Source organism: Spodoptera frugiperda, chromosome 10 (assembly GCF_023101765.2).
Source record: "Spodoptera frugiperda isolate SF20-4 chromosome 10, AGI-APGP_CSIRO_Sfru_2.0, whole genome shotgun sequence".
Classification (NCBI taxonomy): domain Eukaryota; kingdom Metazoa; phylum Arthropoda; class Insecta; order Lepidoptera; family Noctuidae; genus Spodoptera; species Spodoptera frugiperda.
Window position 1 is genome coordinate 5,275,712 of NC_064221.1, and position 26,803 is coordinate 5,302,514.

The 26,803-nt window shown below is 38.5% G+C and overlaps 6 protein-coding genes across 11 annotated transcripts in view; 3 read left to right on the top strand and 3 right to left on the bottom strand.

The window, feature by feature from the left end:
• Positions 1-6,283, top strand: part of LOC118277058 (protein DEK) — a 19,992-nt gene extending 13,709 nt beyond the window's left edge. For 2 of the 3 annotated variants that reach the window (XM_035595715.2, XM_035595716.2), the window contains exons 8-16: positions 319-481; positions 617-778; positions 886-971; positions 1,195-1,362; positions 1,612-1,722; positions 1,952-2,069; positions 2,157-2,344; positions 2,650-2,802; positions 4,091-6,283. In XM_035595715.2, coding sequence (XP_035451608.1) covers positions 319-481; positions 617-778; positions 886-971; positions 1,195-1,362; positions 1,612-1,722; positions 1,952-2,069; positions 2,157-2,344; positions 2,650-2,802; positions 4,091-4,105 — 1,164 coding nt within the window. In that variant the 3' untranslated portion in view covers positions 4,106-6,283. Of the gene's footprint in view, positions 1-318; positions 482-616; positions 779-885; positions 972-1,194; positions 1,363-1,611; positions 1,723-1,951; positions 2,070-2,156; positions 2,345-2,649; positions 2,803-3,489; positions 3,654-4,090 lie in introns of all 3 variants that reach the window. The other variant, XR_004783735.2, reaches the window with a different exon arrangement.
• On the bottom strand, positions 6,273-17,544 carry LOC118277055 (uncharacterized). Of its 2 annotated transcripts, none has more exons than XM_035595711.2 (15): positions 17,397-17,544; positions 13,404-13,649; positions 13,015-13,189; positions 12,444-12,584; positions 11,926-12,071; positions 11,450-11,540; positions 11,115-11,278; positions 10,448-10,596; positions 10,037-10,125; positions 9,658-9,736; positions 9,435-9,543; positions 8,295-9,256; positions 7,908-8,004; positions 7,557-7,659; positions 6,273-7,035 (listed from the first exon to the last, which is right to left on the bottom strand). In XM_035595711.2, exons 2-15 carry the CDS (start codon positions 13,575-13,577, stop codon positions 6,830-6,832), a joined length of 2,685 nt encoding a protein of 894 aa, XP_035451604.2. In that variant the 5' UTR covers positions 13,578-13,649; positions 17,397-17,544; the 3' UTR covers positions 6,273-6,829. The 2 variants fall into 2 exon arrangements, with proteins under 2 accessions (XP_035451604.2, XP_035451603.2); XM_035595710.2 differs by having other exon boundaries at positions 7,908-8,010.
• LOC118277057 (protein SREK1IP1-like) lies at positions 13,922-15,228 on the top strand. The gene is made up of 3 exons (XM_035595713.2): positions 13,922-14,146; positions 14,468-14,646; positions 15,010-15,228. The coding sequence occupies exons 1-3, from the start codon at positions 14,033-14,035 to the stop codon at positions 15,164-15,166; spliced, it is 450 nt and encodes a 149-aa protein (XP_035451606.1). The 5' UTR covers positions 13,922-14,032; the 3' UTR covers positions 15,167-15,228.
• LOC118277056 (uncharacterized) lies at positions 17,472-21,222 on the bottom strand. 2 transcript variants are annotated; one of them, XM_050696623.1, is made up of 6 exons: positions 21,126-21,222; positions 20,216-20,394; positions 19,441-19,656; positions 18,840-19,001; positions 17,948-18,087; positions 17,472-17,865 (listed from the first exon to the last, which is right to left on the bottom strand). In XM_050696623.1, the coding sequence occupies exons 2-6, from the start codon at positions 20,375-20,377 to the stop codon at positions 17,742-17,744; spliced, it is 804 nt and encodes a 267-aa protein (XP_050552580.1). In that variant the 5' UTR covers positions 20,378-20,394; positions 21,126-21,222; the 3' UTR covers positions 17,472-17,741. The 2 variants fall into 2 exon arrangements, with proteins under 2 accessions (XP_050552580.1, XP_050552578.1); XM_050696621.1 differs by lacking the exon at positions 21,126-21,222 and adding an exon at positions 20,613-20,775.
• A 563-nt stretch (positions 21,223-21,785) lies between these two features.
• Positions 21,786-23,555, top strand: LOC118277486 (coiled-coil domain-containing protein 103). Of its 2 annotated transcripts, none has more exons than XM_050696625.1 (3): positions 21,786-21,890; positions 22,657-22,845; positions 23,422-23,555. In XM_050696625.1, exons 2-3 carry the CDS (start codon positions 22,703-22,705, stop codon positions 23,531-23,533), a joined length of 255 nt encoding a protein of 84 aa, XP_050552582.1. In that variant the 5' UTR covers positions 21,786-21,890; positions 22,657-22,702; the 3' UTR covers positions 23,534-23,555. The 2 variants fall into 2 exon arrangements, with proteins under 2 accessions (XP_050552582.1, XP_050552581.1); XM_050696624.1 differs by lacking the exon at positions 21,786-21,890 and adding an exon at positions 22,345-22,500.
• Positions 23,556-24,149: 594 nt separating this feature from the next.
• On the bottom strand, positions 24,150-26,673 carry LOC126911200 (protein FAM183A-like). The gene is made up of 3 exons (XM_050696626.1): positions 26,546-26,673; positions 25,670-25,829; positions 24,150-24,828 (listed from the first exon to the last, which is right to left on the bottom strand). The coding sequence occupies exons 1-3, from the start codon at positions 26,667-26,669 to the stop codon at positions 24,690-24,692; spliced, it is 423 nt and encodes a 140-aa protein (XP_050552583.1). The 5' UTR covers positions 26,670-26,673; the 3' UTR covers positions 24,150-24,689.
• Between the last annotated feature and the right edge of the window lie 130 nt (positions 26,674-26,803).

Consider the following 26,803-nt stretch of genomic DNA (forward strand, 5'->3'; position numbering starts at 1 on the left):
GTTTGCCATTGTTATTCTACTGTTATGTTGCAAGTGCAATGTGTGAAACTAGAGACAGAAGAGAGTAGTTTCAACTTTCTTAAGTAATTAATCTACCGATTTTGTTACTACAGGTAGAATTTCGACATACGAACAAGATCCATACGTGTTGCATCGAATTTTATCATAGTATTTTAGCTAATGGAACATAAATTAATAAAATTTAATAGTGATTTATTTCCATCAATGAATTCAGTACCCTACTTACCGCTTATTTTTTCATACTTATTTCTGAAGACACTGTTAAGTATTCATACTAAAAGTAACTTTGTTTTGCAGCAACTATGCTTGGACCGTAACGTGAAGCGCAATATCAAGAAATTCAGAGGTTATGAATGGGCCATTGGCTCATCAGACTACAAAGCCAAGCTGGAAGAAACCACCAAGATGGAGCCTAAAGCGTTGCGGACTATGTGCGAGATGCTTGATCTTGACAAGAAAGGTATGTGACATGTTGTTCACGTTTCACCATCCATTACATGCATGTTTGATATTAATATCTTGTGTAAAAATGTGGTAGTAGTACTATAGACAAGTTATTTATGGCACGTTAATAGTATTTGTGTATGCTGTGCAGGGTCTGCGTCGGAGCTATCAGCGCGGCTGGTGGGGTTCCTGCAGCAGCCGGGGCCCAACTCGCCGCACGCGCGCGGCGTGGCCCGCGCCCCGCCCGCCGCGCCGCCCGCCACGCCCGGCGGACGCCCGCGACGCTCCACCGCCGTCAAGGTCACCAACAGAGGTAACCACCACTACTCACTAACTAACTCCCTCACTATTCTATATTATATAGTTTACTAGTATTATGCAAAAAGGGTTTCCAACTAATTTATGATCTCTTTTTCAAAGGCTACTCTGATGAAGAATATGATACAGACCAAGAAACAAAAATCAAAGGACCAAAACCACCAAAAGATGGCTCCGAAGATTCAGATGTAAGTATCACATTATTAACTGATATAATAATAGCCATGTTTGTATCATCATGTGGTATATTTTATTATACTACTAACTTGAACTTGTTGTTTATGTAAAATTCTGTTTTTTATTTTTCTCTGGATAGTTGCCAACTACAGTTTAGTTACAATTATTGAATACCTACGCTACTACGCTTATTTAATTTAGAAGCAATAGTAGTAAGATGTTGTGTTGTACCAGGGTTCGTTCAACCCGAGTGGGTCGGAGGAGGCGGACTCAGACTTCGACCCCGAGGCGGGCGAGAGCGCGGCCGGCGCCGGACGGAAACGTAAACCGTCCGGACGACGCCGGTCCTCGGGCAAGGCCACTGGCAAGCGAGGACGCAAGCCTAAAGGGAAGAAGGGACGGGTATGTACACCATATTACATGTTTTCTATGAACTATAGATTTTAGAGTAGTCTTAACTTCTGACAAAATAAATGTAATTAATGGACCTTCTCAGTGACTTGGCCGCACCAGGCATTGTAACACACGTTCGATGAAATAGTTTTTAACTTTAACGACATATCAGACTGTACCTTATGTGTTGAACAAGTACAGATAGACCATGATAAGGTATTATAATATGAGAATTAATATAAAATGCTTTTTTTCCAGCCAAGTAAAGGAGGTCGCGGACGGCGAGCGAAGTCAGATAGTGAAGAAGAGAGTGAAAAGTCAGAAAGTGAGAGTGAGAACGAGTCAGGAAGCGAGGGAGAAGAGTCTGATGTAAGTATAGGCTTTATAACCAGTACTATGCACTCTTATTTTACTATACACTGCTTATTTTAGTGTAAGACATCTCTTGCTTCGTACATCCAATCTCATTTGTATGCCCTTTAAGAAATGTATAGAGATAGGAGTTATTTTAAGTTTGCATGTTTCCTCCTTAACCAGGACTAGTCGTTATTTGACTTCTGTTTTGGACTTGTTTAATAGTTATTTTATTCCTAAACAGGAGCCTAAGTCTAAGCGCGGTCGGCCGGCGGCGGTGGCGAAGGGTCGTAAAGGCGCCGTAGCTAAGAATGCGTCCGCCAAGGCGACGCCAGTCAAGCGGAAAGCACCCACACCACCCGGTATGTACAATAGTAACATTACCCTCTAATAATAATTATTAGGAATGGTAGACGTGATTTGATAAATTAATTTCTTTGTTGATACAGCTAAGAAGAAGGCACAAGCCGGTAAGGGCGCGGGTCGGCCAGCTAAGAAGGGCAAGAAGGCGTCTTCAGACGAGGAGTCCGGCGAGGGCAGCGAGGAGGAGGAGGAGGATGAGGCCAGCGACGAGGAGGAGGACACCGGGGACGAGTCCGACACACCTGCTGACAAGAAGGCCAAGCGGCCGCCTACGGTATGTTCACTTATAATTTATATTCAACGGGTGTTAATAAGATTAAGGGATGAGGTGTGCATAAAACTTATATGATTCGAAACAGATATGATATGTACGAGAAACCAAGCAATTTTTCGGATTATTTAACTTAACAACTGTTGAACTCTACAGTTTTGCGCTTCTCTATCTTATTCTCTCGCTGTTCTTTCTTAAGTGTGGACCAACGAAACTACTCTAATCCTGGAATAAAATCAAGTATCTTATATTGATCTTAGCAAAGGTACAAATGATGACTACAATAACAAGTAAATACGTATGTTTAGGACGAGGAGATCAAGAAGTACGTGAAACAGATCCTGGAGGGCGCGAACTTGGAGCAGATCACGATGAAGACGGTGTGCAAGCAGGTCTACAGCCACTACCCAGACTTCGACCTCGCGCACAAGAAGGACTTCATCAAGGCCACAGTCAAGTCGGTAAGTCACACGAAAATATACCTTATAGTCCCAAGTAATAAGGGCTACATTTTGGTAATTTCATCATCAAATTACTACAGTATGGAAAAATCGACTTTATTGTCTCACATCAAAGACTATTTTTAGTTGTCATCTGTAGAGATGTGTTTCAGGAATAAATATTTCTAGGTTAATGTTCAAATACAACATCAAGTATCACAGTATACATAATCTACCTCTATAGAATATTGTAACATGGTGTTGATTAAGTATTCAAGATTTCCATTTCGTAATTCCTATTTTATTTAAATAATTAACACAAATGCGGTTACTGCTTCTTATTTTCTGCAGAAGCTATTAAGAATGTTTAGGGTGAAAACTTTCACAGCATACCATGCAAATACTCATACACCAAAAACTAAATACATATTTGTCATCACCCTAATTCCTATCCTAACAATGGACTTGCTAAACTGGCTTCAGTAATTTTTGTTTTCTTTTATTTTGCGGTTTTGTATTATGTGTCTACAAGTGCTGTTTTATAGGATTTGTATCATAGTTACCCACCGGGTCATAATGACCCGACTTTATCCGGTATTTAAAGTTGAATAGCACTTAAAGGTTGAAAAGAACTGTTAATTATGATTTAATTTGCATATTTTAATATATATTTTGTTATTTATTTGTTATTATTTTTCTTTGTTACAGTGTATTTAAGATATAGGAGTTAGCGGAGTGTAGATGTCTACATAGTATACCTATAGATTATAAAAGGACATAGCTATATATTATTACAATAATAATATATTATGAATAATAAAAAATAATATGAAATGAAGTGGAACGGATAAACACCCGCTTTACTTTACAAGGTAGATGTTTGCTTATTTATTATTGTTTGCATGTAGAAATTTGACATTCAATTGTATGTAACATTTGAACTTGTTTTTGTTGCGAACATATTAAAATATGTGACGTCTTGTAATATTTAATCAACTTTTTTTACAATTACTTTTGATTACAATGTTACATACATTTGATGTGGATTTTATTTTGATTTGTCAATGAAAAGCCCTGTTTTTTATTTGCTTATTTTTGTCTTGTGTTTTGCCGTATTCATTCGCTGGATTTGGTTTGTTATCGCCGTGGTTTGAGCTAGGTGTGCATTATACAATCAGTACACACATTATACACAGGATTTAACAACATGAATTTACACTTTTAGAGGGAATGGAGTGACATGTTTGTTTTACAGAATGTCTAATGTAATTGATATAGTTATGTAGTAATACGAATTTTGTTTTTGCAGCTCATATCATCGTGAGCAGGTGACTGTTCGGCCACAACACATACATAGTCGAGTAAGCACCACTTTACATACTTAGACTAATGCCCCCGGCGCCGCCCGGCCCCTACAACAGCACTAACTGACACACGTCACGTTGTCCGGCGCCGCCGAGTGGGCCTATGTAATTTTATGTTGTAGGAATAATTCCCATTAGACTAAGGATAACCCAAGTAAAACAGCTCTAGGATTGTAAGATCGTTTTATTTTAACTGTGCCTGTATTAGTAGTTACGATCACGTTTGTTGATTATGTTATGAGGCATACGGCTCGGTGTTAGCTCGTCACTGATATATTTCCATTATATACGCTAGAGTTATCTATGTTATAAGTTATAGTTCGATAATTGCATATTTTTTGACATAATCAGTTACATAATTGTATGGATTTGTATTGGCATAAAGCTGAGGCGCGATCGTCGGCGGTTTAAATTATAAAGTTTATATTTAACTTGTTGTTTTGTTCGTATTTTGGCTTATGTTATTGTATTTACATTGGAGCTCGGCCGACAGTCGCGCAGCAGCTTTATGTGCCGGGACTTGTAATGTTCTAAGTTTGAAAGTACATTAACGTATGTAAGTTTGTACTAACTCGAGCCGTATCCAGTTCGCTGAGGAGTCACGTTCATCCCTTTTTATATACAATGATATGTACAAAGTTCAGGAATATTGGCACTGTGTGTTGTAATAACTTTATTTTACTAAATCCAAAATTACTATAGTTGTATCACTTGTAATAATCCGTATATTATAATAAGGATTTAATACTAGTGTTGTAAAATCCAAAATTATTTTTTTATTGGGATCGGAGAAGACATTGCATTTGGCGTTCATTAACTTGAGTTATGTTTTGTTGGTGCATGTTCGCAAGGAAACTAGGGACGCTGGGATTGGTACATTGTAAACTCTTTATAACAAATCACTTTACTATGTAATCGCCCCTTTGACGAACGTATTCTATTGAATGACTTAATATGAACTTTTATCCTTATTATGAGACTTCTTGTATAATCTGTGAAAACTCACATTCGTTATAAAGAGTTGACATATACTACATGTTTAATGTATGTACTTGTATATTGTTTCCTATTTGTTTTAAACGATGTATCGTTGTAAGTTAATTTTCTTAACGCGGACGTAGTTTGGAAAGTTTCTCGCAGTTGGCACTATCGCAAAATATAATATTCGATTTAGGGTTGGTTAAGTGTACTTTAAGAAGTGTAAATACTACACAGGTGTTGCAATTTGGGGATGGTGCGTGTGAAATGTTTGACACAATGTTTAACGCACGGAGCTGCGGTAGTCGCTTAGTTTCTTGATGCTTATACAAATGAAGAAGCGACGCGCACTAGCCGGCTCGGTGCGGGGCCGTGCTCTCACTGTATGCGTGTGCACGGCCCGCGATGTAAATGACTTTGTTTCGATAAGTTAGCGTAACGTTCAGTACATACGATGTGTTCATGTCCGCGGCATTGCCCGCGACACTCCCAACCCGACAGGATCCCCTTAGTGCAATAATCTAACGCGTAACAATTTACATGAAACTTTTTCCAATCATATCAATGTTTTATGTTATCCGAGCTTAGCTTGCATTATAGTAGACAGGCAATTTTCTCATTACACGGAATAGTGTATAAGTTTTATTTTTCTCGGAGGATCAAGCGCTTCTTATAATTTTAGGTGCTGCTATAGCATTTGATATTGTTTTAATGTAACTTGTGGCCGATGTCGCAAAGTCCCGTGGGTGAAGCTAACGTAGGTGCGGGATCGGTCGAGCGGAGACGCGGCGCAATGCGTTCCCTCATAGAGGCGACCTGTTTTTGTCTATATTCGATAGTCTCTATCCGCGAACAGCATTGCAGGCATCAACCCTACACGTTAAACCACGGTTTATCGCGTAGGGTTGTAGAGTCGTATGTTCTGTTTGGTTCAGTTGGCAGCCGCCTCCCCGCGCGCTCGACTCCCCTAGCTCGTAAGATAGGTTTAATCAACATTAAATGTGTATTTGTGAATTTTTAACCTTATTTCGGTTGATGTTTCTTTATAAATGTGTAAATGGCTGAGATCTGTAGCGATGTAGTGACCTGGAGTGATAGCGAGTGACTGGTTCCCCTTTTACAATTGGATAATAGATAATAAAGTAAATAAAAGTTTGAAACATATCGTTTTATTTCCACTCTCCCCTTTCACAGTCTATTAATTTATTATACACTATTATACAATAATACAAGAGTATAATACATTTTATTAACTTACCCTAAGTGTTTACAATTAAGTCAGAGTTAATGAATAATTAACCTATTCAACTAAAATCGAGATCCATAACGGACGGATATAAAAGTTAGTATGTACAATATTTGACTAATTGAATATACAAAAATAACTTTGTTGTTAGTAAAATACCTATTTATTTCCAGCCCAATACAACAGGGCTGGCTTTGTCAGGTCCAAGAATAATATAATCAATACAATCACTTATACAATGTTAATTTCAAAATTGGTGTGATGATCCCTCTAATGCACGCTTCACATCTTATGATTTAAACTGCGTGCATGAGGTACCGAATATTGGTCGAGTTTTTCTCTTACAAAGAGTAAATGCAGATGGTCCTGACCACTTCTGCAGATATCTGTACTTCATCACACATCTCTCTAAAATATCTTCAATAGAATTTTCGACTTAATGACAAGAATAGAAGATATACTATAGCTTGGTCTCTGGCTTGGCGGGTTGTTTCCGGAAGGCGTGTATCCTGCGCGGGCGTCTGTCGGCGCAGGCGTAGACGTCGTCTCGCGGCAACATGTCCGACTGCCGGTAGTACGCCTCGTACGTCGGACTCTGCAGCTGGGACGCCGCCGAGCAGTTCGACCGGTGCTCGCTGTCGTTGTCGTCTGCACTGTCCACGTCGCCTGGAAAAATACAAACAAATGTTAATTTAGTTTCATTATTGTCATCATCATATCAGCTGCAAAACAATTACTGCTGAAAATTGGCCTCCCCTAGTGACTTCCAGTTCAGTTTATCTATACTTATAATACTATAAAGCTGAAGAGTTTGTTTGTTTGTTTATTTGAACGCGCTAATGTCTGGAACCACTGGTCCGATTTGAATAATTTGTTTGTGTTGAATAGTGCATTTATCGAAGAATGCTATATGCTAAAATATCACGCTATTACCAAAAGGATCCAGACAGAGCGGCTGAAACCGCGCGGAAGTAGCTAGTTAGAAAATATATCTAAATTGGACAGCATTATTCTAATAATCTTATGTAGTTTTTAATTTTGGGAATGTAATTTTAATATTTTGAATAAAAAAAAAAAATGCTGAATTACACCAGAAATGGCCAAGGGAGTAAAATCACGAATGAAATCTTGTAATTAATTCTTGTTCATTTCACACAGCCTCAACGTGATTTTCGGAGTTAACTTACCATCACTGCTATTATTGCTGGGAACGTGTGCGTCTCTGAGTCGCGGTCTTCTGCGCCAGTAGCGGAACTCTCTTGGTAGCGTGTAGGATCGAGGCAACGAGATCTAAATAACAAGCATATTTATTTATTAAAGCGTTACGCACAATCGCAAATAAATCGGACTTAATGCCATTGGCATACTCGTATTTTAGGTTTTGCCGATACAATTTATATTCACTAAGATTTTGGACACCCCATTCAAATAATGGTCAAAATCATTTCACGATATGGCCAATATTACGATCAGCTGACTACGTGTACATATGTTTTAGATTAATAACTACAATATTTTTGCAAGACGCTGGTACTGACCTGGCTATCGATATCGCTGGGAGGTCGAGGAGTCTCACGCGCCGGTCCATCCGGACTGGACTCCTCACCGCTACTGCCTGCTCCTTCCTCTTTCTTCCTGTTTCTACACAAAAGTACGTTTTCAATAACCGTCTGATATTCTTAATGCCTCATTCAAATGTTTACTAGTGAATTCATGGCGTCTAAATGTTTTACGGCTTTTGTCTGACTATATGAACGATCCTCTAAAATGGTTAAAAAACTAAACGGCGAAAAAATAAAATTTGTCGCTAATTTATTACCCTGAAAGTGGTATCATTGTTTGGCAAATTGCTTTGAAAATACGTTTGTGGAACCCTAACTTGTTAGATATATATTAGCCTAACGGAAAATGTATGAGTGACTTACGTGTAGGGCGGTCCCCAGTGGCAGCAGACCTGTCGGTTGCAGCCGTCCAAGTAGTGCGGCGCGAGCAATATCTCGGGCGTCCGACATCGCTGCATCTTCCGCATCTGCTCCATTTTCTTCCCCGCTAACCCTGGGTACTGGAACCGCTCGCAGTTCTGGTTGTACCCGCAACCCACCTCGTTGTAGTTATTCCTAATGTTGTCTATATTCTGCACGTTCAACGCGTTATGCAACGCCGACACATACTCGTCTTTACTTTCGTACTTCGGGTACTGGTTCCCTTCGCAGTATCCTGAATATTCTCCTATTTGCCTATGGTCTTCTGAGTAAATAGAATTCTGCGCTATCCTAGGTTTGTCTAGCCCAGCTGTTTCGTAGTTGTTGCTAACATCTGGCATGTAGGTCCTAGGACTGTTACTGAGTGCGTTCCGAGCACTTGTACAGGCATTCGCATCGTAGTTCCTATTTTCATTGAGAGCTAGATAGTTAGGTGAGCGTAGTGGAGTCCGTGTTACGTCGTTTCTCATATTTGCTGGGTTTTCGTAAAAGGTTCGTGTATTGTCGTATCTATTCGGTAATCTTCGCATTTTGAGAGGGTCGTTGATGTCTGACGGTGGGTTTTCATTGTTTTGGAAGTTCATATTGATGTTGAAGTCTGGTTTGATTTCTGTGTAGGTGGGGTAGATGTTGCAGATGGGGTAGTTTTGGTACGAGTGTGCCATTTCTATGCTGGGCCAGGCGGGGGGCTCTGCGTGCGTCTTGGCGCGGGGTATGGGCTGCCGCTGTAGACTGCTGTATATCTCCTCGGCGGCGACGGGCGTGGTTTTGGCCAGCTTGCCTTGTTTGATCTCCTCCTCTATGACGCGCAGTTCTGCGAGCTGTTTCTGCTTCTTTTCTTGTAATTTTTGTTGGATGTTCACTCTTGAACCGACGCTTGAGCCTTCGTTTTCTGATGATCCACCCTGGAAATAGATAAATTGAGTTAATTTAACATGTACGTTAATTTTACTTATTTACTTTAGAGTATCTACGAGTTCTGTTTAACTCCCGTTACTCTAGAATCTAAAGTGCATAAATATTTCTCGTGTTTGTATTGGTATTTAAATGTTATAGAATAAACGATGGTTAAAAGAGTCTTACATGATGATTATGAGCGGCAGGCAATGGTCTCCTCCAGAAGGCGGCGGCGGGCGCGGCCGGTGGAGGCACGAACGAAGTCGGCTTCTTCTTCTTACGACCATTCGCTGCACTGTAAAAAATAACAAAATGCCTATTATAATAAAATCCACATTTGTATAGTGGTTTGGAGTACCACAGGGTTCAATATTAGGTTCTGTTTTATTCTTATTATTTAAAAACGTACCTGTTGCTAACTGGGTTTGAAAACCGACAGTTGAACACGCCGGGTATCGTCGGGTTGTCTGCTTGATTAGACGTCTTGCCTAAAATAAAAGTTAAACATTACATAATATTATATTTCTTATTAGACATAATTATTTACATAAATACAATATTAAATTATTTACCAGCTAGATGTTTTTTTATAGAAGAAGCCGGTAAACGAGGCGGATCACTTGATGGTAAGCAATCACGCTGCCCATGGACACTTGAAACACCAGAGGCGTTACAAGTGCGTTGTCGGCTATTGAGGTTTAGGAATTTTAAGGGTTGTTGGGGAATCGGGGATTGGGAAGATTGGGTAACTGGGCCTCCAATCTTAAAAAGAAATACATAAAACGTACCATCTTTGTTTTGCGAGGAAGTGTTGGTACTGTTCGTTCCTTGTTGGTGTTCTCCCAGCATATAGCCCAGGCGTCTCACGTGGAAATATCTGAGAAATAGTAATATACATATACATTACAATTTTTTTTATGTCCTGTGTTAGTAGATCGTTTCTTGATTTTAACCTGGAGTAACGTAAATGACATAGTAACGGTGATGTTTATGTCGATATTATCATCTATTATCTATTATATAAAAATAAGTCGGGTTTTCCTTCCTGACGCTATAACTCCAGAACACATGAACCGATTTCCACGGTTTTGCATTCGTTGGAAAGGTCTCGGGTTCCGTGAGGTTTATAGCAAAGAAAATGCAGGAAAACAGGGAAAATCATTGGTGGCGAAACGGAGTTCGCCAGGTTTGCTAGTTACCTATAATAAAGCAGCATGAAGGCGATGCCGGCGGCGAAGGCAGCGGCGGCGGCGGCGGCCAGCGGCGCGGGGCGGGCCGCGCGACCCGACCACCACCACGCCGTCACCAGCAACCAGTTCTCCACGCACATCACGCAGTAGAACGTCACCTGCACAGGAAATAATTTATACAGTATTACAGATAATAATAGGTACATTAATGTCACATCAATTACAATGTATCAGATGATAATAAGTACATCGATATCAATTGTAGACTTCAATTAAGGTATGAGGTAATTGGAGGTATGATTGTAGAATACTCGCTTTTCGATTTCATTACTTTACCAGTTGTTACTAAATATAGTGATTTTAAGAATGGGTGCAAACGAGCAGACCGGTCACCTGATGGTAAGTAATCGGTGTTGCTCACGGGAACTCGCAACTCTAGAGGAAACACAAATGCGTTCCCGTTTTTTAGTGAAAGAAGACACTCTTTTCTTGAGGGTTACAAGGTTGTAATTGTTCGGATATGCCTTATTACATAATCCCCCATGCAGATTCATCCGCCATTCAGCTCCTATGGGTCTTAGCCTGATATTATATCCTTCCTCAATTTATGGAATACCTAACGAAAAAAGCTAATAGTCCATGTACTTTCAGAAAATATTTGAACAAAGCTGCTCACCATCTTCTGCCTATGGTTAAGCTCCTGCAGGTTGACGTACGCGAAGACGTATACGAACGCGATGAGCGCCGACAGGTACGCCTTGCGCGGCCGACTGATGCGCTCTCCGTGGAACACGTTCTTGGGAGATATCAGCCACAGGAACATTGACAGCCAGTGGAGACCTGAGGCAATAATAACATTACTAAATAATTAAATAATATATTATATGATTTACGCAAATTACGAGGACGCTCAACTAGTTTCAAAACACGCGGGGGCTCTTAATTATGGGCGGTATGTATCAAATATGGGTTGTTTTATCTACAAGAAAGGCATGAATGACTATTGCTTACCTATAACTAAGAAGACCCAATACTCGTAGACTAGAGCGTAGACGGTGAGCGCGCAAATACGCGCCGATATTGTACCCAGGCGCCACAGGAACTGCAAACGAACATTAAAATTCATTACATATTTCACGTTCAATAAATAAAATAATATATAGTGTTATCTTCCCTTAACCACCATAGAATATAATTTTCTTGGTATTACTAAATGGCCCGGCAAACTTCGTTCCGCCTCAAATTTTTTTTTCACCTTTTAAACCTTCCCTAGACTTTCACAAAAAAATCAAGACTAAAATTAGCCTGGGTCCTGCCGTTCTAGAGTTTTAGCGAGACTAACGAAAAGCAATTGATTTTCATATATGTATAGATGTGATATACATATCATGTGAAATATATGGTGTTTTCCGACATCGAAGATTATTGCCCCGCGCGTTTTTAAGTTGTAAGAGTACATAAAGTCATAAAATATTACAATTACGGACCTGGAATATAACCCCCAGCCAGGTGAGCACGAGTCGGTGCACGTTCTGCAGCCTGACATTCTTGCTGAAGCTGGCCAGCGCCCAGCACACGGAGAACAGGGACAGAGACGCTGATATCACGTTCAGCTCCGCGAACGCTTTGTTTTCTGAAACATATATTACATGCAACGTCACGCCTTCTATCCTCGAAGGGGTAGGCAGAGGTGCACATTACGGCACTATAAAATGAACACCCACTTTTCATAAACAAATAATAAGCCTATTGCCATATACTGGGCACAATTCCAGAATCTAAGCTTCTACTCAGAAATTTTCGAAAAGCCGAAAAAAAGCCCAGTAATACTTTGCTCGACCCGGGAATCGAACCCGAGGCACCTTGTCCGGTTGTAGCACTTGCGACCATTTAACCAACGAGGCCATACACAATATTAGAATTGAACCCAATAATTCGAATCAATTTAACAGTTATGACGTCACACAATTCTTATTTGAAACAGTTGTTAATATGATGGTCAAACCTGATGGCTCATCGATGCTCGGTTCCGGAGTGACGGTGAGGTCGCTGGTGGGTTCCCTGCTGGAGTCCTTGAACAGTATGTGCAGCTGCAGCAGCAACATTGGCGCGGCCTCGCAGAACGCGTGCACGAGGCGTAGCATACCTGTGTCAAATGCATATTATGATATAGCACATGACGAGATAGGCTCACCCCCTATTACATGCCCCTATTACATGGAACTTATAACACAAATGGTGAAAAGTGGGTGTACATTGCTTAGCAGTACCTATTACGTGCCGTAATGTGTACCTCTACCTACTCCTTACAATAAAAGCCGTGACGTTATTTTTCACATGGTGAGTAAAAAACATTAGGGAATCGAATGTGATACCTCTTGTTAGGAGTGACACTACCACTAAACGAAACTAACAAGACAAAGTAAATGTTTTATAATAATAATTAATGCATAATGGTTCTTACAATATTTAACGGGTTTGTTTCCCATACGGAACATATCTTTGTAAACGCACTCACGACACAGGAGAAAATCCCTTTAGTTCAAATGCTTTCAAAAAAACTTGGTTTTACTTACATAGATCCCGCACTTGGTGCTTGACTCTCCTCAGCTCTACAGGTACTAGGAGCCGGGCATATCTCCAGAGCACGCCTAGCTGGAGGCAGTGTAGCAGTATTGGTAGCCATGGCGGTCTACCCTTGCGACCCTCCCCTGCCCACCATACGTGAAGGTACCAGCGGAGGGAGAGCACCTGGGAAGTATAATTAAAAATATTGAAATATTTATCAGGAAATGATTTGAAATATGTATTCTCTACCAAATATCTTCTTAAAATTTTTATTAAAATAAGTAAAAAAATATAAAAATTGTAAGCTCAAAAGCCAGGTACCCAAATCATGAGTTTAAAAAAAGCGTGGATACGTTCCATTTCACATTTAAGTAAAAGTTAAATATATTTTACTTGCCTGTGATATGACTAGCGAGGTGATAACAATAGATATAGCAGCTGCGAAAGTGCCTTTATATCCTCGTTCGAGTAACGCGTATCCCATTACGACGTCGAACACCACGTCGCAGAAATACCCGGCTAGCGAGATCACGTTGAACAACACGTCGCACAGCGGCAGGAACTCCGCCATTTCCAAACATTTCTTTCAACTAGTTAGTTTTAATAAAATATTTTTCATTCGTGCTTCAGTTTTCGTCATTTGCTGTAAAAGGAAAAATAAAATAAATATATTATTTCGAAAATTGTGTGCAAAACGGAACGTTGTAACAAAACGTTTCGTTTCACTGATTATCGAACGTGTATTATTATCGAATGTGTAACTGAATAATAAAATTAACAAGAGACATTTCTATTCAAACTATTTGATTTTTAACGAATAAATAAGATTTTGAATACAAATAAATAACATCCGCAAAATTATAAAAATTAAATTACTGTTTTACGTTCCATAGGTTGCGTTTACCGCAGCAAACGATAAAACGGAACGCATTTGTTTGTTGACGTTTCACGTCTCGTCTGGAGTTTACTAGAAATCGTGGTATTTTCGTTCTTGGTTTGTTATTTTATTCGCTTTTTGTGACAATAATGTCTAATTACCCGGATTTAGTGAATAAGTTCGGCAAGGAGACGGCCCGGGCTGCTTGTAAGAAGTGTGGTTATGCGGGACATCTTACGTTTCAATGCAGAAACTTTATAAAGGTAAGAAACTATGATTTTGTTGTTAATTACACAAACTATTACTTTAACTGTGTATTAATATTCTTAATTACTGTAAAACTATCGATTACATGATAAATAGAACATTATTTCATACATATAAACTATAGTTTCACTTAAATTTTTAGTATACACGTCCATTTGTAATTCACAAGTCACAACACATTAGAACCACTTCCAATAACATTAATTAGTAAAACCTATCCTTAAGGACACATACTGACTAAAATATCTTAAACAAGCTCACTTTTTAAAGCCTATTTTCATTCATAGTTTTAACCCCACAAATTCTGATTACTCCAGGTGGATCCCAATAAAGAAATAGTGCTTGATGTGAGTAGCACAAGCAGTGATTCTGAGGAGGAGTATGCCACACCACTCCAGCGCCTCCGAGAAGCAGAACTAAGGCAGAAGCTACAAGAGAAACTACAGAAAGCCAAGGAGAAGAAGAAGAGTAAAAGTAAAAAGAGGAAGAGGTCTCGGTAAGTGAAAACTTTTTCTATTAGAACTTGAAAAATGTTGAGAATTTTTTTGGTTTTCACAGTAGTGGTTAATGTAGAGTCGAGTAGAGATTTGTCATATAGTAAAAGTGAAACCACTTGTGCATACATGGTATATTTATATACAAGTACAATATAAAACACATTGTGTGTCACATAGATGCATTCCGGCACTCCAAGGGTTAATGGATAAAGGCTTTTGGATAGGTTAAATAGCTTATCCATGTAGGAACACTAACTAATTTCATATATTAATTGTATAATGCACTAGCAGGATTGCCAAATTGACACTCAAGTAGCTTATCTTAAAAATACAACTATAATCCATTCTCATTATGTTCACAGGTCATCAAGCACCTCGTCCACAACTAGTACCTCTTCATCATCATCAACATCCAGCAGTGAATCAGACAGTAAGAGCAAGAAGAGGAAACACAAGAAGAAATCTAAGAAGTCTCACTCAAAGAGGTCTCATAGCGATAAGAAAAAGAGTCGGAAATGACATTTGCCATTCTCTTTTAGATTGTAAATTATTATTATTAATTAGGTACTGTTTTAATTTTTTATTCCACTTTAACATCTCAACTACCAACTATACATGAGTAATACAATTAATGTAAGCTAGAGTCAAGTAATACCTATGTACTATCTTCCTCAATCCTCTGATACAATAAAGCCCAGATTGCTGCATCACAGCAGCTGTGTGAACCATCTCCACAGGTTGAGCAAGATAAAGTATAATTAATCTCAGGGGTGTATAGCCAATAGCCATTAAGACACAATCTGTTTAGTAGAGGATCGTGCAATGTATTCATTTTCATGTACATTCTAAGTTTTAAGAACATGAATCTGTTTGATTTTATAATTTTTTATATTGACCTAATTTTAATGTCAGTAAAAGACAATTTAGAATTAAATTACTTTGACATTTAATGTGGTACATTAATTTTCGATTAAGAGCCGGTTTTAATAAGGTAATTCAGTTAGACAGGTTTTATACCTAATTATGAGATTGTTAAAAAATCTGCATGGCTAGAGCGGTGGCTGGGCAACTGGCTGCCGATACTAGCACGCTCGGATGAACTCTTTGTGTGATCCATTTGTTATTTTGGGTTTGGGTGTAATGTGTATGTAAACACAGCCATAACACAGGAGAAAATTCTAGTGTGGAGCGATGCTTTTATAAAAAAAAGAAAGCCTGTCTTTTTATTATGAAATCAATGTACTAATTTAAAATACATACAATACTATAACCTACCTTATATATTCATAGTATATAAGATTTAAAAAAGTTATAGAACTTGTAATACTTGCCTACTGTTTATGTTTGTACTTTCGTAATGCATTAAGACCATGAGTAGTGACAAAATATTAAGCATAGAGTACTTTAGTCTTTACACCTATAATAATAAGGCTGATAATATTGTAATGTTATAGTCTAAGTAAATGTAAGTTTTTAATAAATATTGTATGTACTATAATGGAATCGAATAAAAATGTATTACAATTAAGCTGTGTTTTTGTACTTCATTAGTTTTATGTGTTTATTCCTCATGAAGACTGTTTTTATTATCTCATGAATACAGTACATGTAAAGAGGTTTATTGGGTAATACAATGACTGCACAGTTGGTGCGGTGGCCGAGTAACTGGCGGCCGGTTGCACACAGAGTAACTCACTGTGTGATGCACAAATTGTAGTTTCGGGTTTAGGTCTGCTGGGTATCATGTGTATGTGAACTTGTATGTTTGTAAACGCACACATGATACAGGAAAAAAACCCAGTTTGTGGCACAGATTAAATAAAAAAAATTGTAGATGTAAAGAGGTTTATAGGGTAATACAATACTATAACCCATCCAGCTATTGTATGGAAATCCATTCTATGGCTTTAGGTAGTTTCCGAAGTAGTTTGACACTTTATCGTTTAATCTACCAATCAAGTTCTTAACATGAGACAGAATAATTTTTATTATATTTGGTATAGATCCAGCCTAGTAGTTACAGAAGCAATCTAGTTTGAGAGATTTCTGTTTAACTTTTACTATTGATAGAGTTTTTATTGCACCGCCAACAGGATCTAAACAACTTTTCTAAACAACCTTTATCTAAACAACTTATCTGTCTTATTGATAAGGAATTAAAAAAGGATATACACAATAACTATTTCGACAGAATAAGAATAAACTTTTACATTATCTGTACTCAATGACACTACAGAGGTTGGATACCATAGATCCTCTTTGTAAAACTTATAATCTCATACATAGAAATACATTTAGACTCTGTACTAACAATAAATGAATGAAACAGACTATGAACTATGTCTATTGAATATTCTACACTAATCTAGCACTTGATTAGTCTAATATTTACATGTTTACAATGGTATACTTAGCCAACAACTTAAATGTCAAGTTACAAATAAGTTTACAAAACTTTCAAACAAAATGGGAAGAAATTGTTAAGTATGATAACAGATTATGTGAGAATATTATCTTTGTATGTTTTAAGATATAGTTTGTCTTTGAACACGTACTAAATTATGTTGTAGTTACACCTTGCTTAGCTGTAAGTTGATACGCGCGTGAAAGTGGACTAATTATGACTTTCGCCACCCAATAAAGTAATTAAACTAACCTTATATACACAATAACTGTTGATATTTGAACGGGAATTTACCCAATTGTATTGCAGTTAATGATTATTATATTAGTAAATAACACAACATACCTTATCATTGGAATTTGGCCAAAGTTTTAGAAGAAGGAACCAGGATGTCGTATTTTAAGAATTAAATCACACATGTGCATTTCTCACGCATTGTACTATAAACGTTGTTATTTATTAATATATTCCCACGGTTATCACTATTCACATCACATAAAAAGCTTAGAATATTTTGGTTAAGTTATTCCTAAGTTTCAATCAAGTTCACGTCAAAAGTTCATTGATCCTAGCGACATCTAGCGTATGGCACGCGTAGTAGAACAAAGCTCGATCGATCGTAGCGGGTGCGTTCATTGGCAATGAATGCTCGGAATGCATCCAGTTTACCAACGCTGCATTCTTTTATCCTTACACATACTTATGGGTGTCCTTTAAAAGTTGTACGTAATTTTTTCTCGTAAGAAAATGTCTAACTACTAGATCTTGATCCGTCAGTTGTCGCAGTCTAGGACGGTGGTCTGGTAGAGGATCTCTGCAAAATTACCGTAATGTAAATAAAATGTAATTACCTATTGAATTATAATTTAATGTTAATTGTGTGAATATTCACTTACTTAGTACAATAAACACTACACCCGCCAAGTAGTCTCAAAAAGGCGGGTAATGCAAATTCTAATGACGCTTCGTCCATAGCTAGGACTTTAATTAATTCAATAGGGTCTGTTTCCATAGATGTCATGTTGCATATCGTGTCCTAGAAAGAAAAAATCTTTATTAATTTGATTATAAACGAACAAACAGTAGTAGTTAGTATCACTCCTAGCTCTACCTTCCTATTTGTCTCCAGACACAAAAGACATAACAAATAAACACATCGTTAAAGTCCGTTGTGGCGTTGAAATCTCCCCACTTGGTTAGAGAGCGCTGTTTAAAAAGACCAATAGGTACCAACTCTTAGTACGAGTTAGCTTTACGCTGAACGAAAACGAAACGAGAACGCGCTCTGATTGGTTGGTTTAATCGAGCCGACCAATCAGAGCGCCGAACACGCTCTTGTTTCGATTACTTTACACGTAAAGCAAACTCATACTATCCGGAGCTGTGGACTATCTAGTGGGTTTACCGGGGATCCGGCTCCGGAAAAGCAGGAGAAGGAACGGGGTGGTTTTTAGTCAGTAAGAGTCTGACACTCCCTCTCGCCTCGCCCAAGGCGGGAGAAGTCATTGGATGATTTTCCCCTCTCAAAAAAAAAGAACTCATACTATGCGTACTGGTCTTTTTAAACTGCGCTCTCTAATCAAGTGTAGAGATAATAGAAAACCCCATTTTGTAAAGGAGGCCCATAATCTAACAGCCTTAACGGCTTTTTGATGAAGGTTTGTACCTAGAAGTACGTATATGCAAGGATCAGGTGCCCCTTATTGGCCACCAGTGTGGTTTTAGTGAGCTAAGGATAAAAGCCAGACGTCTTTTGAAGATGTCCTCCCTAGTTAAAAAATAGGGTACCTTTGTCAAAGCTATGACTTGGGCCTGCTGTCGCTCCAGAGACTGCCCCAGGTCCTTGGTGATGGTGACACATTTCCTGTTGACTTGCTTCACACAATCCTTGTACGACGCCTTGCCTTTACCGTGGCATTTCTTCTCCACCGCCACCGTCGCTCTGGTAGCCTGAAATTTTAAGAGTTAAAAGCGCCTGTAAGTGGGTTCTTATGTAAGAAGGTATCATCACATCATCAGCCTATAAAGGGCCATTGCTGGCTAAAGGCCTCTTCTCACATAGAGAAGGTTTGAGCATTAATCACCACTTTGCTAAATGCGGATTGTGGACTACAAACTTATAATAAGAAGATATATATAGAAGAAGAAATAAGCCCAAGTGTTCTCACAATGTTTTCCTTCACCGTTTGTTTCGAACCCACACACTCTCATGCCTTTCTACAAGCTTTTTAAAATATCCTTCCGTGGTGATTTACAAAGGGTACTTATCCTATTGCGTTGCCGACTATGTGCTTGAGAAACTATAGATTCTTCTTTAAAATATTCCACGCTATAGCCACCTACATACTCTACCTGACTACTTCGAACCTTCCTACGAACTACGACTCACCTCCTTAATATCCTTGAGTAAGAGCAGAGTCTTTTCATGGTAACTGCGGAACATCTTGAGTAGAGTCCTCTGTGTGAAGAGCACCAGGTCCAGTTGTGTCGGTATCACGTAAGGCCCGATGCTCATCGGCCGTTCGCTTTTGTTCATCGAACATTTCTGTACCAGTTCCTTCACGTGGAATTTTGTCTTCTTTGGTATTTTTGATTGGATTGTGAACTGTGAAGATAAGCATGTTTTTGTTAGTACGTAAGTCGGAACTGTGCACTACTTAATACTAAAACAAAATAACTAGAGCAGTAGTCATCCAGTAATCTCACTCACACAGTAAGACGCAAAGCAAGCGTTGTTTCACCCAGATCTGCGAACTGTCTAGCGGGTTACTGTGGCGGCTTTTATTTTTTTTAATGGGGAACCTCATCCTATTCTTTCTCCCGCCTTGGGTGAGAGGAGAGGGAGTGTCAGACTCTTACTGACTAAAAACCACCCCATTCCTACTCCTGCTTTTTGAGCCGGAGCCCCGGAAAACCCGTTAAGTAGTCCGCAGCTCCGGATCAGGCATCAGCCCTACTGGGCCCCATTTGTGGTGGTCTGGCTCGTAGGCACGGGTTTGGTTCTGGTTGGGCAGAGTTATAGAAGTTTAAGGTACCTATTGTCAACCTACTGAGAATGAGGAAGTCTCATTTTATTAAACTTCTATTGCCAAAAATAATAAAAATAATTTGTTAAAATATTTCTAACATTTAGAATAAGGAATACGTCGTCCATAGGTACTTACTTCAATGCTAGACGAATTTTCTAATTGGTTGGTATTTTCTACAGCTCCTTCCACTATCTTTGGCTGCCATTTTGAAATACTTGTATTACTCACATTATGGATGCCATCAAAACCATTGAACTGCTCGTAATTCACGTAGCACTGGCAGCAGGTGATGGTCATCAAGAGGAATATCAGATCTATTCACGAAATTCATAATTAATAATATAAAAAAAACTGTTTAAATTAAATTGATCCGTAAAATATTGCTAATGTTGCAAAACTAGGGACTAGCTTAATCGTTTATTAATTCCATTTTTGAAGCTGTTTGTTTAAAAAAAAAATCCTGCAAGTATAAATAAAAGAAAAAGAAATATAAAGCTACAAATTATAAAGCGATTTGTTATTATTTACCTACATAAAATGTTATAAACAAACATTGTGTATTTATTTGTATATTTAATTTGTACAGCACATTACTTATAATTAAAAACTGAACTCGAAATATTACACTGTCGATGTATAAAGGCAAAGTGATTTTATTGTTTACTGTTTGAAAAAATCGTGTGGCGAAAACAGTTGATTAATCGCCAATGTTTTCAGAATATGGCATAACTTGATTGTGTAACAGTACTAACGGTTTATAAAACAGCGGTTCTTAAACTTTTAAAGTTATATTGGTTGTAAACGGAACGCTCCCGAAAAAGGCTACCGTGTTTTTTTGTTTTTATAATTTTAATTGTTTTTGTTTTCGTGTTATTAGTTCAACATCAGCCTTAAGCAGTTGATTACTCGTACAACTATTATTACATTAAATAAACATTGAGTTTCTTATTTTGTATTAACTATAAAAAAAGCAAGAAAAGGTGCAACTTAGTTTGTATTTTTAAAGTTAGACATAGGTGCATTACATAACATAAAATAAACTTACGGATTTTACAGTCGAACGCAGCCACAATCCGCCTTGCGGTTTCTTGGTCACGTTTAGTTATTCTATAAGCGTGCTACTACATTTCTAACACTCGAACTAATTATTATAGTCTTTCCTGCTTATGGAACTCTTAATACTAAGTAGAACGTCAAATACTGGATTTTTTCCAATAGACATGAATAGAACATAGAACATGTAATGTATGTATATTAATTATTAATTAATCCCCGAAGGGGTAGGTAGAAGCGCACATTACGGCATGCAATGCAACTATAAAATGTAAAGCTACTTTTCACTATTTGTGTTATAAGTCCCATGTAATAGCGAATTACTTATTGCCATGTGCTGAGCAGAATTACAGACTCCGTGCTCAGTAATAATTTCCCCGACCATGAAATGGAACCCGAAACCCCTTGTCCGGCAGTCGCACTTACGACCACTCGAACAACGAGGCAGTATATTAATTACATTTATAATTAATAGTTTTCATAATTAATAGTTAAAAAATAATTCATTAGAAAAGAATAGTTATCACAGGAATCAATTAAAATCCTTTTAATACAGTACCGATGTTGGGTGTCGCAAATTGATCGATCAAGTTACATTACGTGTGAGTGTGTGTGTGTGTGTGTGTGTGTTTGTATAACAGCGTGTTACAATCACATAATCAATACTTATCGAGCCAATGCATTTTGTTTGGTTTTGCACTTCTCATTGGCTGTATGGGTTTCGTAGGATGAAAGTAGGAGATTTTTACTTATTAAGGTAATTTTATTGCTATTGGTTTTAAATGCTTTTGAGAATGATTGATAAGCTACCCATTTCTTTCCAGAATCACAGATATTGGATTCAGATAGGTTATTCATTTCGGCCGTTAATAATTAAGTTATTGCAAGGTATTACCTTGCAACAACTTAAATAAAGAAGATATTAAATTTCTTTATTAATGTGATTGATAGTGGTGTAAGGAAGTAAATAAGTTCTGCTTACACACTTATGTTGCTTTTGCACCATAGATGTGCTATGTAGCTATGCTATGAAGATTGAATAGCTAAGCCATCCATAACAACCATCTTTCCATAAAAAAACATTGCTTAGCTGAGTCCGTTTCCACCACGGCTAAGCTAAATGTACCAATGAATATAATTGGTGGAAGCCAAACGCATCCACAGCAACGTAACATAGTCCATATCTTGAGAAAAAGCACCCTTACAAACCTTAAAATAGGTGCCTAAAGAGTGTTGTTTGAACTACCAAAGAGTATACAAACACATTTCCTACTAGGCAACAAACATCAAATTAAAAAGAATAACACCGTTACCATGGCAACCGTTTAGTTTCATCAATAACGTCATCTGTGACGCCGCTGAAAGAGGTAACCATCAAAATGACACTTTCATACAAAAAATTATAAGTGGAATGCTAAAATTTATGATCATAAAGCAAATTTTACATAAGCCAATCATATTATCGTCTCCAAACAAACCTTTTCCAATATACTTCGAATTCATAGCTAAACATGACTTTCCAGGATCACTTGAGGAGTTTCGAGAGGCGTCCAAGAGTTGGGCGTTTAAATGGATAAACCGTTGAGTGCTGGTGACTTCGCAGCCATGGAGGATCAGCTGAAGGCCTGCGTGGAGAAAGACAGGCGGTACTGGAGGGTGAACGACGTTAAGTGCGATGCAATACATACTGCCAAAACTTATGAGGAGTTCGCGTGAGTAGCTGTTCTAATATCCTCTCATTGAACTAAATCTAGGATGTATGTAGGATTTTGTCGGTTGCTAGATTTTTATTCGAACGTGTGATTATAATTGTTATGCTGGTATTGGGTGTAATGTGTATTTGCAAAAACACCATCATTGAATAATCTAGTTAAAATACCTTGGCTGACCAAAAGAGGCTGTTAAACGAACAAGCTCTGCGCCAAAATAAGCAATTTTACCAGTGTATCACCTCTGCATACCTGGATCAAGATTTTTTATGGGATATGTGGCAAACGAGCAAACGAGTTACCTGATGGTAAGAGATCAGCGCCGCCCATGGACACACACCAGAGGAGCCAGGAGTGCGTTGCCGGCTTTTCAAAAAGATCTTAGCAAATAACAGTTTTTTATAATAAAATGTTTGTCCTTTTGCTATACCACACATAATTTTCACGAAATATAGTATAGTGAAAAAGTGGCCGCTCGCGACTTTAGCGCCCTTATGTTTTGTCACAAACATTTCGCACAGATGTTGGTCAAAGTATAGAAGATAATAGCCTGGATATTCAGTGCTTCGGTTGTCGCAGGGACCGCGTGGCTGCTGCTCACCTGCAACCTCTGGACCAGAAAGACTTTAAGAAGAAGTACCATCGCAATTGGAATCAATACGCTACTGAGGAGAAACGACCTACCGAATAAACTTTAATAAATATTTAATGCCTTTATATTGTTTTAATTTACACCGAGGAAAGTTTTTTTTAATGGTGGCAAACGAGCAGACGGGTCACCTGATGGTAAGCGATTAACACCGCCAATGAACACCCGCAACACCAAAGGAGTCACATGTGCGTTGCCGGCCTTTTAAAAAGGATTATTTTCTTGAAGGTTTAAATGTCGTATCGGTTCGGAAATACCGCCGATGACAGCTCATTCCACAGTTTTGCCGTGGGAGGCAGAAAGTTTCGTGAGATTTCGGTTGTGGTCTGCCAACCATCTATATGATGGGGATGGAAGTGCTGTCGTGTAAATTGATGGCGAAAAGATGCGGCAGGTATCAGAAAGTGTTTGAAACATCTTTGGCATCGAAAGAAAAGAGACGTTTGGTTATAAATGGTTTTATTGATTTATTTCTGTTAAAATATAGTTTTGCCCATAAAAATAATACTGATAAAAAATAAAAAATAAAAAAATAAAAAAAAATATATAAAAATAAGATTCTAAAAATAAAGCTTTAAATTATTAACAAAAGGATTATTTTATAGAATGACAGAAGAAGATTAGCTTTCATTGAGTGTGTTTGTTGTAGTTTTATTCAACATTTTGAAGCATAGCAGTTGGCAATACTCATGGAAAATTCTATGAACTGCTGTATTAAGTTTGTAGTTCTGCCTTTGGGGTCTCCGGCGTTAGTGTCGTTTGGCGTCAGTTTTGTGTGAGGCGCTGGGTCCATTCCGGGCAAATTGGCACAATAGAAGCATCGCTCTTTTAAAAAATGACCAGAGTCCATACAGTTTTTGCAACAAATAATGTAGTGTAGTTCTCTTTTTTATGGTAAACGAACAGACCGATCCTCTGATGGTAAGCAATGGCCGCCGCCCATGGACACTCAAAACACCAGAGGCGATACAAGTACGTTGCAGGCCTTTTGGGGATTAAGCATTTAAGGGTTGTAGGGGAATCAGAGATTGGGAAGGGAGATAAATGGGCCTCCAGTAGACTCAATCACACAACGAAACACAACGCAAGCGTTGTTTCACGTCGGTTTTCTGTGAGGCCGTGGTATCACTCCGGTCGAGCCGGCCCATTCGAGCTGAAGCATGACTCTCCCAGTAGTTCACGTTCATGTATTATTTGCCTAATGATCCTTTTTATTTTTGGGATTGGACATGAGTATGATGACTTCAATCTTGGTGTGTTTGCTCTCCTTCTGTGGATGGTAGAACCGACGGTCATTGCGGTTCATTGGTACTAGTGGCTGGGTGTACCACCCGTAACTGTAACAATACGTTTTTTGATTGTAGACTGTTGCTGTTGTGATTTAAAACATAAACATTTATTTATTTACCTTAAAAAAAAAATACGTTGCCCCACACTAGGATTTTCGCCTGTGTCGTGGATGCGTTTACAAACATACAATTTCAGTTGCTCCGTGCGGGAATCGGACCCGCTGCACGTTGCACGGCAGCCGGTTGCTCAGCCACCGCGCTAACCGTGCAGTCATGTTTTAAGCCTATGTCAAGTAAAGTATACTTATAGCATTTAACCTCTATTAACTGATATCGCGCCTGAGGCTATTAGAGTAAGAAAACGATGTGCTTTCAGTGGGAACGAGGTTAATAAATCCTTAATAAAAAAAAAATACAGGAATTGGTCATCTATTTTACTTTCACATCATACCATCAGACTATACTAAGCGCCTCTTCTCGCACGGCGAAGGTTTGAGCATTAATTACCACGCTTGCTCAATGCGGGTTAGCCATTCCAAACTTATTTAACTAAAAATTAATAGCCCAGATTTCCTCACGATGTTTTCATTTTTCACTATATTTTTAACTATTTGTCAGTGGTGTCTAAATAATCTTAGAAAGTACTTATAACACATATAAGTCAAATTGGTACTTGCTGTTGGTAGGTCGAACCCGCACCCTCATGAATGAGAAGCTTTCTTTACATTAGATTAATTACATTAGACTAATAACATAATCTCGTGGAAATTGCAGTTACCAACACCTATTGCGATACTTGAAGGCAGCAATGCTATGTTAGTAACTGCAAAGCCATAACTTACGTATAATTGATTGGTCGTATAAAAGTATTCTTAAAGGAACTCCTTACGATTGATTCTCAGTAGCTGGGCTGCTGTATTTACTGCGAGGTCCCTTGGCCCTGGTCTGTGCCACGTTCCTGTGGTAATCTTCTGCTTTCTTCGTCTCCTCCTCAGACTGCGCCTCTAGCTGGTCGTGAGCGGCGTAGAACTTACCAGTCACGGGTATTGCTGGGCAAGTGTTGGATATTTAATGTTTTATTGTTTATATTTGAAATGGTTTAGCGTTTGACCGCTATGTCGCCCGGTGGTAAGCGATGATGCAGTCAGCAATGGAGTGTTCATAAACAACCTATTCTCTTTTATTGTTTTAATGACTAAAGGTGGCAAGCTATCTGGAGGTCATTGGGTAATTTTTATGACTGGGGAAACCTTCAATAGACGTTTAGCTTATTGGGGATAGAACACTAGGGAGTGTGGGATTTGTGACGCCAGTTACGGCACATCCCTAGGGAGATGAGCTCCTACCGTGAGCCTCGCTGTGCAAGTTGCATGGCAACACGTGACCACTGTGCTACCGTCTTCCCTGAGGCCGCTGGATAGGGGAGGCCTATGTTCTGTTCAGGAGTGGACGTCTAGTGCCTAATTCCCTCTTTAGCGAAAAGTGAGTTTATCATAAACAGTAACTCTCTCTTTTTTCTGTCTTCCTATTTTTCATATTGCAAAACTATGTTGTGTTTTTTAATAATGTACAATGGAGCCGACTCAACGTCAATAGAAGTAGTGGGAAGCCCAGAAGAAGATGGTGGGATTAACTCGATATTTATGAAAAGAATTGGTCAAAGAAAGCTCTATGAAGAGACGAGTGGAAGGAGGGTAGGGAGGCCTTTGATCAGCAGTGGGATGACCATGGCTGAAAATAAAATAAATAATGTATAATGTCTTACATCCAAAATTCGGTCTGTATATCTTGTAGTTCCTGAAGTTCTTCACCTCCCGGTAGATGATCTCGTTCAGCATGTGGATGTCTATTGGCATCCGCGTGCCAAACGTGCATTTTCCTTCTGTCATCTTGTCTGTAACATAAACGGGAATAAACCTTATGTTATTGAAGGTAATTTTAGATATTAAATATGGGTATATTATAGTGAATTTTGTGAGAGATTATTTTTATTTATTTAATTTTCTTCACACAAATACAAGTG